Here is a 12,771-nt window from a genome sequence, read left to right as displayed (position 1 = left end):
GATTGTAATCATTGAGACGACTGAGGCTAGCATTTGCTTGAACAATATTTTATTTTCTTAACATCAGGTCACTCACCCCATTGTCTCTTGTTTCTAGATTAAATATCGGAAAGATTGGAATGACACCAAATCAAAGTACACCCTCACAGAAACCCCCCTGCTGCACACTGCCCAGGAGGCAGCCCGGATACTGGACCAGGTAGGGATTTTACCCAGATACCTGGACTTTGTGTGGGGACTGAGGACCAGAATGTAACTATGAGAGATGCATGCACACGAGTTATCCCTCCATTTTGACTCCTTGGTTTAACTCTTTATTGTTGTTTTCTGTCTTTTAGTATCTCTACAAGGAAGGCTGGGAGAAGCAAAAGGCCACAGGTTACATTTTGCCTCCGGATGCTGTGCCGTTTGTTCATGCCCATCACTCCGGTGATGTTCAGAGTGAGGTAATTTATGCTGCTATGAGTGCATTTTGCAAAGGCTGGACCTTATCTGTGCGGAAACCCAGTTATGCTAAGGCATAGCACCTTGGAGCATTCCTTGTCAGCTCGGCAGCCCAGCTGGGCTTGGGGATGGTTGGAGTACCTGCTCCCTCTGGTGCTTTTCCCATGGGCTGTGGGCATTCTTCTTCTTCTTGGCTTCTTTAAAAGCTATTGGTTTTTTTCTTTTTACTTTTTCTTCTCTTCCCTGGCTTCCCTAAAATCTCTAGGCCTTCAAATAAAACATTGCCAGAATTAGAAACAAATATATATTTTTCTACTTTTAAATGGATAGCTCTTCATATTTATTTATTTATTTATTTCAGTGTTTTTTTGTTATTTATTCTTGGGGAGGGGATTGACACAAACAACTGGGAGGCTGACTTTGCTGATGTTTCAAGCCCCCTTTGCCTTGTATGCTTGTCAAAGCTGATGGAATCTCTGTTCTTCTTACCAGCTGAAATACAAAGCTGAACACGTAAAGCAAAGAGGTCATTACGTTGGTGTCCCGACAATGAGAGATGATCCTAAGCTGGTTTGGTTCGAGCATGCAGGCCAGATTCAGAATGACAGGCTATACAAAGAGCAGTATCATAAAACAAAGGCCAAAATCAATATACCTCCTGATATGGTGTCTGTGCTGGCTGCCAAGGAGGGGCAGACCCTTGCCAGTGATATTGATTACCGTCATTACCTGCATCAATGGATGTGTCATCCTGACCAGAATGATGTTATTCAGGCAAGGAAGGCCTATGACCTACAGAGTGATGTAAGTGATCTTTGTTTCTTAATTATCTAGAAATGCATGGTATGCTCTGAGAATTATATGCAGCATCCTGGAATCATCAGTCTTTGAAACTTGGAGCCATAAATATTTAGTTTGTTCCCAGAAGAGAACTGAGGCTGGATATGAAGTAAAGAAAGATCAAGAGCAATGATTGATGGACATCTTTGCCTACTGGCTGTGTATTTCTGAATAACTTTCAAAGTCAATTTTTTAAAAATCTGCTGCGTTTGTACCATCTCTGCCATCAGCAACTTCTCACTCGTGTTTGCATGGAAAATTATCAACTGATTGAATATAATAATTGGCTTGGGTGGGAATTGAGATTGAGATAGGATTTTTCCCAACATTAGATGGTAGTATAGTCAAGGACCTGGGAATGCCCCATTCTTGCTTTGCCAAGCATCTCATTCCTCAAGGCCTTTATAAAGGAGTTGCTTTCAAGGAATCAAAGCAAAAGGGACACAAAGTTCTGATGAGCCACATGAGGGCCCAGAATCCCTCATGCAGAGCTTTTGTAAGGCTAGGAGAGAGAATATGACTTAGGCCACCTTGCACTGAAGCCTGAATCAAGATCTGTACCCGCCACCGGCAATCTGTAGGGAACATAAATGTGACGCTCAGGTGCACCAAGGAGCTAACCCTACCTGGGTCTTCTCATCATTTCCAAAACTGAACCAAGAAGTCAAAGACTGCCTGCAGCGTGGGTGCTGAACTTGAACATCCCACCTCACTGGTTGCTGCAGCAGAATGACCATTGTGGAACTTTAATCAGACTAGCAACTCCTGTTCATTTGGTGTGGGGTGGCCTGAGAGAGCCCAGGAGCTGGGTGGGGGAGGGTAGAGATAGGCTTGGCTGGAGGGGTGACTCCCTCTACCCTTCAATACATGAGCATTTATTCAAATAATTTCCTTTATTTGGTCTAAATGTCCCACATATTTCTATATAACTAAACATACCACGTCCATCTAAAATGACAACCTCGTTGGTAAAACTTTCTCTTATATTCATAGCTGAAAACAACGGCTCCCTGCCCTTGGCTCCCATAGCACTTGACCACTTTCCACTTTGCAAATAGCTTCTCTCCACACTTGGATTCTTTCCTTATACTTATCCCTCATAGCACCTAGCACAGAGCCTCGTGCATGGTAACAGGCTCAAGAAGTATTGCTCAGGTGAACAGATGAAATCATGATTGAATTAATGAGACAAGAGCCATGAGAGAGAAATCCTTAAAACCTTCTGAAAAAAATTGTTTTTAATCTGCTGTTTGTAAGTCTGTGTCTGAGTCATTTATACCTGCATCGTATCTCTCTTCCTTCTCTCAGAATATCTACAAAGCTGACCTGGAGTGGCTCCGAGGCATTGGCTGGATCCCCTTGGATTCTGTGGACCATGTGAGGGTCACCAGGAACCAGGAAATGGTGAACCAGGTATGCAAAGCCTGTTCTTATCTAATGCCTGCCTGGCCTCCTTACCTGCCTGGTGGGAATAGGTACCCTGGAGGGGGAGACCTATCTTAACTGCCTCCATTCCTTTGCAGATAAAATATAAGAAAGATGCTCTTGACAACTATCCTAACTTTACAAGTGTGGTGGATCCTCCAGCGGTTGTTTTGGCCAAGATCAACTCAGTCAATCAAAGTGATGTAAGTGTGTTTTGTGTATAATGATGTCCATAGATGGGGATTCAGTTGTCTATCATTGAGTAGATTTGCTTAACTCCATAATTGCTTGGAAGAAAATGTGGGGGGTAAAGGACAAGATAATCTTTGGAAGAGAATGTTTTAAAAGTCACTAGTAGGTGGTATACTGTACCCACTTTTAGATAATATCTATATTCTTGTCGGAATTATTCTATTAGCTAAAATGAGCTAAAATTCAACCAACTGGCTAGTTTTAATCTCTAAATGTAGACTTATTATTGTCTTGCTAGGTAGATCCAATGAAACTTTAAATAGACATTTAGAGTAACCAAAAGCTTTGTTTTGTTTTCTCTCCTTAGGTAAAATATAAAGAAACATTTAATAAAGAAGTAAAGGGCAAGTATATATTTTCTCCAGATACACCGTATATCACCCACTCCAAAGACATGGGAAAACTCTATAGTACCGTAAGTTCTACTTTATGTGATATACAATTCAGTCCCTAATATTAAACTCTTGTCAGTATTCATATTCTTGACTGATTTTGTGAATAACTGAATTTATAAGGATATTTATTATTTTTGTTCGATTTAGTCTTGTTTATTAGAAGTAGCATATTATTCAGGGCAAGTAGCATCTATTTGGCTGGGGTTTTTTGAGCTCCTATGATGTGCCAGGTACTGTAAGAGGTAGTGAGGAACTTAAAGCCCAATGAGACAAAGCCATCATGAGCCCATACAAGTGAGAGGGGGCGCATATCAATAAACAGATAGACAGTAATGTAACAAGTGCTGTACCAGATCTGGGTGCACATAGGACGGACAATAACCAACAGAGAAAAGAGAGGAAAGGCTGATCCCTCTTTAGCAATCATGTACAAATATCTCCAGCCAGCAAATGGAGGACTTGCCCTCCAAATTTTAATTCAGCTACTCTAAACAATGATGTTTGTGTAGTGTGTATGTGTGTGTGCCAATGGGAAATAATCTTTGATGATTCCCTATGTGCAAATTTGTTTTCACTTTTATTAGAACTGTAAATTTACGTAAACTCCGTTATAAAATGCCTAAGAACGTGTGGTTTTAATTTGCAACAAGCCAAATGACTCTGCCCTGTTCTTAAGTAGGCACACAGATGGCTGTACATAAGGATTTAAGTCTTGCCTTTAAACATAAATGTTTTACCATTTTCTTTTTAGTAGTATCTGAAAGAAGTTGAAGGCAAACTTTTATCGACACACATTTCTTTGTTCTAGATACTGTATAAAGGGGCGTGGGAGGGCACCAAGGCCTATGGCTATACCTTGGATGAGCGCTATATTCCCATTGTTGGAGCCAAGCATGCCGACTATGTGAACAGTGAGGTTTGTGGGACATTTTTTCTCTTACACGTTTGAGAGTCTTTATTGGAGAACAAGAGGCTGGTTAGAAAATACCAGTGATTCTCAATGTTGTACCTACTTCACAGCTTAAATACAAAGAGACATATGAGAAGCTGAAGGGTCACTACCTGGCTGGAAAAGAAATCAGTGAGTTCCCTGCTGTGGTTCACTGTCTGGATTTCCAAAAGATGAGGAGTGTGGTAAGCAAAGTTCACTTTAACAGGGGATTTGTACACTGAAGCGTACTGTCAGTCTGCCCGATTATAGTCCGCCCTTGGGTTCAAGGTTAGCCGGGGGTGGGGCAGGGAGGAGTGAGTCCATCTTGAGATTTTCCCCCACCACTGCCAGTAGCCTTGTGTGTCTTTGATGGCTGTAGGTTTCCGCCCTTTCCCTCCCTCCTCCACTACCAGACACACAATGTGGGCCCTGTATTTTCAAAAAGGAGAAAACAAGGTCAATATTCACCCTGTGTTATAAAAGGATGGGAAATTTAAAAAGAAGAAGAACATATTAAAGTGTCATTTTTTTAACCTTAGTGTATTCTAAAGGTACTCATCTATATTATATTGGAAATGAGACTCTAAAAGAGATTGATATGAATAATTTACATTTTAATTCCTGTCTTATTTTTGTCTTTAAAAAAATATTATTCTTTAGTTGAACTACAGAAGACAGTATGAGGACACCAAAGCAAATGTTCATATCCCCATTGATATGATGAATCATGTGCTGGCTAAAAGGTGCCAGTACATCCTCAGTGACCTGGAGTACCGACACTACTTCCACCAGTGGACATCTCTTCCAGGAGAACCCAGTGTTATTCTGGCCCGAAACGCGCAGGAGATCTTGAGTGATGTATGATGTCCTTTCTGCAGCTTGACTTAGTTACAGGCTTCACCCAGCTCTGCCTTGGGCCTTCACACTCGGATTGTCCCTGTATTCATAAACCCTGCTGCTTTCTAACGCGAAGTGGCGTATGTAACCACTTTTTGGTGTAAGAATCCCCGTTAGGCCGTAGGACACCAAAGTTAAATATTTAATCTGTTTAACACTAGACTAAAACTTAGCTATTGCTCTCCTCCTAAGCTTCTTTCGGCCAGGGCATTAAAGATCTTCCAGCTGTTGAAAGGCCCACCTTATGACCACTAAGCACTAAGCACTGATCACAGCCAAGGACTGAGAGGAAATTACTAAAATGCTCAATTGCAAATTCAGTGAATTCCTGCCACCTTTTACTGTTCCTTCTTTCTTGCAGAATGTGTATAAAGATGACTTGAATTGGCTGAGAGGCATTGGATGCTACGTTTGGGATACACCCCAGATCCTCCATGCCAAGAAAGCATATGACCTCCAGAGTCAGGTGAGCCAATCTTCTAGAAGGACTAGCTCACTGTGGGTCAGGGAAATCCATGCTGCTCTCAGTGGGGGGGATAGCCAGGCTGTCTCTGTGCCCAGGCAGAGGAACAGTTTTAACAGTGCCCGATGTAAGAGAACCAAAGGCCCCCTGCCCAATGAAAGCTCTGCTGGTGGCCTGCTCTGGTGCTGGACCTTCCCAGTTTGAGTCTCTCCTGTGGTTTAAGGTGTTAGACGTTTACAACAGAAAGATATCTCGGAGATGTTTCCTAGTGAACTACTTTTAAGCATCTAGTTGATCAGGTTAACCTGCAGAGAGTAGAATGCAAATGCATACTTTGATCATAGATAGATAAGTTTTGAAGTAAAAAATAGATATTTAGAAAATTTCCCAGTATCTGGTTCAGGTCTGATAGGCAGACTATTGAAACTGAGGGACTGCTGTCAGGGATGGAGTATAGGCTGGAAAAGACCACAAAATGAACAAGGCGACCTGGCAAAGATCCAGACCCCACTCTTGGTCAGAAGAAACTATGAGTTTTGACAGCCATACAAAGTCTGCAGGACTAGAGAAGGTAGCCTCTTTGTTAGAATTAAAGCAGAAACCCAGAAATAAATAAAGGTACAACTAAGTTGGCACAAGCTACTGAAGCCAATGGCAGACCTGTATTTTACCATTTTGCGTGACTTTTGTTTTTCTCCACAGATACAATACACAGCAGCGGGGAAAGAAAATCTACAAAATTATAATCTGGTCACAGATACACCACTTTATGTGACTGCTCTTCAAAGTGGCATTAATGCTAGTGAGGTGCGTCTTCCTTGTACTTCCAGAACAAGTCATTATTGTCTTCATAGAACTTCAAACAACAAAAAAAGAGTAACCCATCGTTTTTTGTCTGTAGGTGAAATATAAAGAAAATTATCATCAGATTAAGGACAAATACACGACAATTCTAGAAACAGTGGATTATGACAGAATCAAGAATCTGAAGGATCTTTATAGCAGTGTGAGTTGAATTTTTTTTACATAGTTACATTTTTCCTGTTTAGAGAAAATAAGAGAATAAAAGAGATAGGCACTCTGACCCTAAAGGTTTTTCTAGTTTTTTTCCAGGACCTTCAAATTCCTACTTTATTTCATAAATCTTCGTAGTTACGATTAAATAAGCCCTCATTTGAATATTGCACTATTTCACGTAGTTGACACAAATTCAGCAACTCCTTCCTTATCTCAGGCGGGTACCACCGAAGCCATTCTTTATTGACCCTGAACTTGTCCTTCCCTGGCTTCTCCAGTGGGCAGTGGCTTACGGACCAACAAAGGCACTCTTTTTCTCCCTCCTCTGAATTGGTTAACTCAACAAACTTTTTTTAACTTCATTTTGAAATAATTTTAGAATTACAGAAAAGTTGCAAAAATAGGGCAGAGAACTCCCGCGTACTTTTCTCTTTAGTATAATGATCAAAACTAAGAAATAAACATTGTTCCAATGTCGAATATAGACTTTATTCCGATTTCACCAGCTTCTCCACTACTATACTTCTCTGTTCCAGATGCCTATCCAGGATCCCATTGCGTTTAGTTGTTGTGAGTCCTCCATCTCCTCCAATGTGATCATGTCTCAATGTTTCCTTGTCTTTTTCTGATCTTGACTCTTTTGAAGAATACTGGCCAGTTACTTTTTAGAATGTCCCTTCATTTGGGTTTATCTGATATTTTCTTGTGATTAGATTGAGGGTATGCATTTTTGGTGAGAATAACACAGAAGCGATGTGCCCTTCTCATTGCATCGTAGCAGGAGGTAAATGATAGCAATAACTGGTGATGTTGACCTTGACCGCTTGGTTAAGATGCTACCTGCTGAGATTGGCCACTGTAAAGTTGCTATTTTTCCCTTTGTTTTTAATAAATATCTTGGAGGAGATCCTTTGGGGCTATGCAAATATTCAGGTTCTCCTCAAACTTTGTCTCACATATTTTAGCATCCATTGGTGGATCTTGTCTACAACAATTATTACTGTGGAATATGCCTGCTGGTGATTTTCTCTTTCCCTCATTCATTCTCCATTTACTAATTGGAATTCTTCTGCAAGGAAAAACTATTACTTCTCCACCATTGAGGTGTTTGTTTATTTATTTATATCAGTATAGACTCACGGATTTTATTTTATTCTATGGGATATAGTCTAATACTATTGTTATTTATTTTGTTGCTAAAATTGTTTCAGCTTTGACCATTGGCAGCTCTTTCAAGGTGGCTCCTATGTCCCCTTGACATACTCCGTCATTGTGTTTTTTGAGCACTTCCGTACTTTCTGGCACCACAAGATGCTCCAGGCTTGTCTTGTATTTTCCTTGCTCTAGACCTAGAATCAACCACCTCTCCAAGGAGTCCTGGTTTATTTATTAAGCAGTGGTATTTCAAAACCCAGATCTAAGCACTAAGTGTGTTCATTGCTACTGGGGTGTCATTGCTACTAGGCCCTCTAAGTGGACAAAGTTTGGAAATATATGTATATACACTAAACCATGTATGCATACATATCTATATTTGTCTCCCTACTTACCTAACCATATCTATATTTTAAAACCATGAGTTCATACTGATGACTCCAATACGATTCAATACCACAGAGTTCATTCCAGCCTTCCCCCTTTCCTTATTTTTCCAACTTATAACTTTCTTTTTTCTTTTCTGGTGAAAAACCTGGCTCATTATCTATAATGTATTTAAGTATTTGATCAACTCTTCTATGCACATAAAGTATTTTCAGAATTGCTAACCCATACCCCTGTGAGAAACAAATTTTCTAACTAGAGTATAGTATTTTGTATGGGTTTTTTTGGTCGATAGCCTTAGAGTATCCAGTCAACATACCATTTTCCAAAATAACTTAATTGTTTTCTTCCCTACTTCCTTCAGTGTAGTCTTGTTATGCATTTGTAATATAATTAGATTTATTTGTTACAGTTTGTGTTTCATTTTAGACTCCTCCCTCATTGTGGTTGATTGTTTTAATTTACATACAGTAAATTTCATTCTTTGTTCTATTTGGTACTATGCCTTTTGACAAATGCGTAGCGTCATGTAGTCACCACCACAGTCAAGATACAAAAAAGTTCTATATCACTCCAAAATTTACTTGTTGCTACCTGTCTCCTCTCCCCGGGCATCCACAGAGATGTTTTCTGTCTCTATAGTTTTATCTTTTCCAGAATGTCATGTAAATGGAATTATATAGTATGTAGCCATTAGATCTGGCTTTTTTCTCTTGGCAAAATGCATTCATGTATTATATTCATTGCTGTATAAATCAGCAGTTTATCCTTTTTATTGCAGAATGGTATTCCACTGCGTGGATGTGCTACAGTTTCTTTATCCATTCAAAGTGGAAGGACATCTGAGTTGTTTCCAGTTTTTGATAATTATCAATAAAGCTGCTATACACATTTGCATATAGGTTTTTGTATGTATGTAAGTTTTCATTTCTCCTGGGTAAATAAATACCTAGGAATGGAAACATTTTTGAGCTCCCACTAGCTACAAAAAAGTAGGGAAGGATAAATAGATTTTTTTAAGTTGGCAGTTTTCACCCTCCAGGAATTCCTAGACCTACGGGGAACGAACACAGCATCAAAAACTCTAATAACTGTCAAATTGTGATAAGTACTATGGTAGAGAACAAAATAATGGGCTGTGAAGTTATGGTCATGGCATTAAGCCAGTTATTCATTTAGGAGTACGTGGATCCTACAGAGAGAGAAGATTCACGGGTTGTTAGGGAGTGTCTGTGAAGGACAGAAGCCGAGGAAAAATCCATTCCTAAAAAATAGCCAGAATGCATTTTTCCATATTCACAAGAAGATTTTTAACCCCTGCAGAACCTGTACAAGGAGGCCTGGGATAAAGTGAAAGCCACCAGCTACATCCTGCCTTCCAGCACCTTGTCCCTGACACATGCCAAGAACCAGAAGCATCTGGCCAGCATTGTAAGTCAAGTATAATGTGACAGTCTTCCACCCTCCACCCTCCCCTGCCCTCCACTCTGAGAACTTTTCTGGCTGATTCATATGCTGCTCAGAAGGACTCCCAGCACTTCCAAAGGGGTGTACCAGCAAGTAATTCTAGACACTCGGTCATCGTAAAGTCTGTGCACTTATTTCTTCCTCTCGAGGGCCCTGAAGTCCAGAGAGAATCACAAACACTTTCAGGAAGGACACAGATGTGATCTTTTAGGCTGCCTGCAGATGGCATGGATGGATAATACCCTGTTTTAGCCAGAAGTGGGAATAGATAGAAGATATACCATACAAAAGAGACTCTTTTCCAATAGAATTATGTGGGCTTTAGTACAAAAATAAACCAGCGAATGTGATAACTAGTTATTACACCATCCCCAAATAAATGATTAAAAAGTAAATAATTATCTTTGTAACTATGAAATATAAAAATCTTCTGAAATTCTACTTTTTTAAAGCAGAATTTTTCTTAAATATGGACATAATTGTAAAAAAAAATCCTAAATCACATGGGCTGTTTAAATATAGTATAAAATCTTGTGACCTTTAACTCTTTATGCCTAAAATATTCTTTTTTTTTAAAGATTGGCACCTGAGCTGACAACTGTTGCCAATCTTTTTTTTTTTCTGCTTTTTCTCCCCAAATCCCCCCCAGCACATAGTGGTGTATTTTAGCTGTGGGTCCTTCTAGCTGTGGCATGTGGGACGCCACCTCAGCATGGCCTGATGAGCGGTGCCATGTCCATGCCTAGGATATGAACCAGCAAAACCCTGGGCAGCCAAAGCAAAGTGTACAAACTTAACCACTCGGCCACAGGGTCGGCCCCTAAAATATTCTTAAGTAAAAGCTAGTATTATAAAATTTCCCATAACTTTCACTGCGGTTCTGATAAACCCAGTTCTCTTTCAGAAACTTTACATCTTTTAGAAACTTTTATCTCTTAATTATGAACATTTTATATAATATTTTAGAACAGTAGCTCTTAAAAATTTTTTCTTACCAAGAGCCGCAGTGAGAAATTTATTTTATAGTGCAAGTCAGCACACATTCACATGCACTGACACACACATGCACACACACACCTCCCTGAAGTTTATGAGTTCCTTTTGACACAATATTTTACAGAAGAGTACTTAACTGCTACACTTAAAGACAATACACTCTGAGCATTTCAATTCTATTTATTTAAAATGATAGTGATCTGGTAAATTGATTTCACTACCCTCTAATGGGCCTAGTTTAGAAAAAGACTTTGTTAGAAAATATATGGAATTAATTTAATTTTACCTGGAGGAAAAACTAAGACATGATTTTGCCCAGCCCCAACTCTATTTGGAAGACTGCAAACAGACTAGCCCAAAGGAGCAAACTTTTCACTTGGGAAGAGAAGTTATTTAGATAGGATTTAGAAAACTCAGCAGAGGTTTATTCCTTTAGTCATGAAAGATGTTATAGAGGCAAGATTCCCGGCAATTTGTTCTTGGAACAAGATGAAACACAAAGAAATTAATTCCTTAAAAGAAGGATTCCAACCGTAGTTAAAAAAAGGTGTCTTTGAATATTATCTTCTTTATAACTAGAGAATTGGTTAGATGTAAGGAGCATATGAACAAATGTTCTGGAAAATTCTGATGGGAATTTTGGTTGGTTTCCAGTCAGTGAAAACCTTTGCTGGAATTCTTACACAAGCACTCTCATCCTCTCTTTTTTTTTACCGAGATGTGGGCCTGTGATTTCTGAGAGAATTGTTACTTTTTCACATGCTAGGAGATTGGATCTCCATCTCTGTAAGGGCCTTACCTCCTAGTTGAAATCATGGATCATTAATTCATAGGCAATATGACTTAAGAGCTAAAAGTTGGTTTTCCCACAGAAGTTGGTTGCATTGTATTTTTGGAAAACTTTGTAGAAACTCAAATTCAAGGATTGTGTCTCTAAAACATCAGGCTTGTCAGTTATTAAACACAAAGAAATTCCTCAGCACATGTTTTTTCATCTTTCACTTATGGTTAAGAAAAACAATGGCATTATCACAAAAGAGAGAATTTTAAAAGTTACGTAATCTTTGAAATGAGTTAGTTGTAGTAGCAATAGAAGTACTAGTATTGGGGTAGGAGTTTTACAAACAGTGACTAAAACTTTATAGCCCTCTATAGTTTAGAAAGTACTGTCCAATATGGTTTCGTTTAATCCTCAGGATGACCCCGTGGCAGGTGCAATGCTATACCTCTACCTCTGTGCACAGATGAGGAAATGAACTCAGAGAAGTGCTGACCCCAAGTGGCTGGATCTCAGAGACGGGTCCTACCTATTAACGCTCATGCTCTTTTAACGTTATAGATAGACCCATTACTCTCTCCAAAACTGTGTTTCTTCCTTGTGCTTTCTCTCTATAGGTCAAATATCGGGAAGAATATGAAAAATTCAAAGCTCTTTATACTTTACCAAAAAGTGTTGACGATGATCCAAATACAGCACGGTGCCTCAGAGTCGGCAAGTTTAACATTGATGTAAGTAATCTCAAAGGGCTTCCTTCAATTTGAAGCCAGGTAATGGAGCTGTCTATTATAACTCAGGGCATTTGCTATCAAACGACGCATATGGCACTGATTGTGCATATGTGAAGAAGCTAAGTGTGATTTCAGCCCATGCTGCTTCCCCCTTCCCCATGAATCTGTAGAAAGTGTCAGAAAATTCCAATCCCCATCCTGCCCTTACAACTGATTGCTGTAAGGTGGCCACCCTGACTTCTCTGGTGCATAAGAAAGTCATGTATTGCCATGACGCCTTGCACAATTTCCTGTGTAACACACATGTTATGTTATCCTCACAGCGCCTATACAGATCAGTTTATGAAAAGAACAAGATGAAAATCCACATCGTGCCTGACATGGTAGAGATGGTTACTGCCAAGGATTCTCAGAAGAAAGTCAGTGAGATTGATTATCGCCTACACCTCCATGAGTGGATTTGCCACCCTGACTTGAAAGTCAACAGTCACGTCAGGAAAGTCACAGATCAGATCAGCGATGTAAGCCCATTGCTTATAAAGTTCCCTGCACCCCGGCTGCACACGCTTACCCTGAAGAGAAGCACACTTACC

General features: G+C 39.7%; 1 protein-coding gene across 38 annotated transcripts in view; it reads left to right on the top strand.

Moving 5' to 3' along the window:
- The window catches only part of NEB (nebulin), a 214,018-nt gene that overhangs the window by 135,534 nt on the left and 65,713 nt on the right, over positions 1-12,771 (top strand). For all 38 annotated transcript variants that reach the window (XM_070507751.1, XM_070507750.1, XM_070507749.1 and 35 more), the window contains exons 104-118: positions 98-199; positions 339-446; positions 937-1,248; positions 2,593-2,697; positions 2,808-2,912; positions 3,269-3,376; positions 4,165-4,272; positions 4,377-4,490; positions 4,948-5,145; positions 5,546-5,650; positions 6,350-6,454; positions 6,549-6,653; positions 9,530-9,637; positions 12,065-12,178; positions 12,502-12,699. In XM_070507751.1, coding sequence (XP_070363852.1) covers positions 98-199; positions 339-446; positions 937-1,248; positions 2,593-2,697; positions 2,808-2,912; positions 3,269-3,376; positions 4,165-4,272; positions 4,377-4,490; positions 4,948-5,145; positions 5,546-5,650; positions 6,350-6,454; positions 6,549-6,653; positions 9,530-9,637; positions 12,065-12,178; positions 12,502-12,699 — 1,995 coding nt within the window. The remainder of the gene's footprint in view (positions 1-97; positions 200-338; positions 447-936; positions 1,249-2,592; positions 2,698-2,807; positions 2,913-3,268; positions 3,377-4,164; positions 4,273-4,376; positions 4,491-4,947; positions 5,146-5,545; positions 5,651-6,349; positions 6,455-6,548; positions 6,654-9,529; positions 9,638-12,064; positions 12,179-12,501; positions 12,700-12,771) is intronic.

This window comes from Equus asinus, chromosome 4 (genome assembly GCF_041296235.1).
Source record: "Equus asinus isolate D_3611 breed Donkey chromosome 4, EquAss-T2T_v2, whole genome shotgun sequence".
NCBI lineage: Eukaryota > Metazoa > Chordata > Mammalia > Perissodactyla > Equidae > Equus > Equus asinus.
Note: the sequence above shows the minus strand (reverse complement) of the source record. Positions and strands in the feature narration are given on the sequence as shown.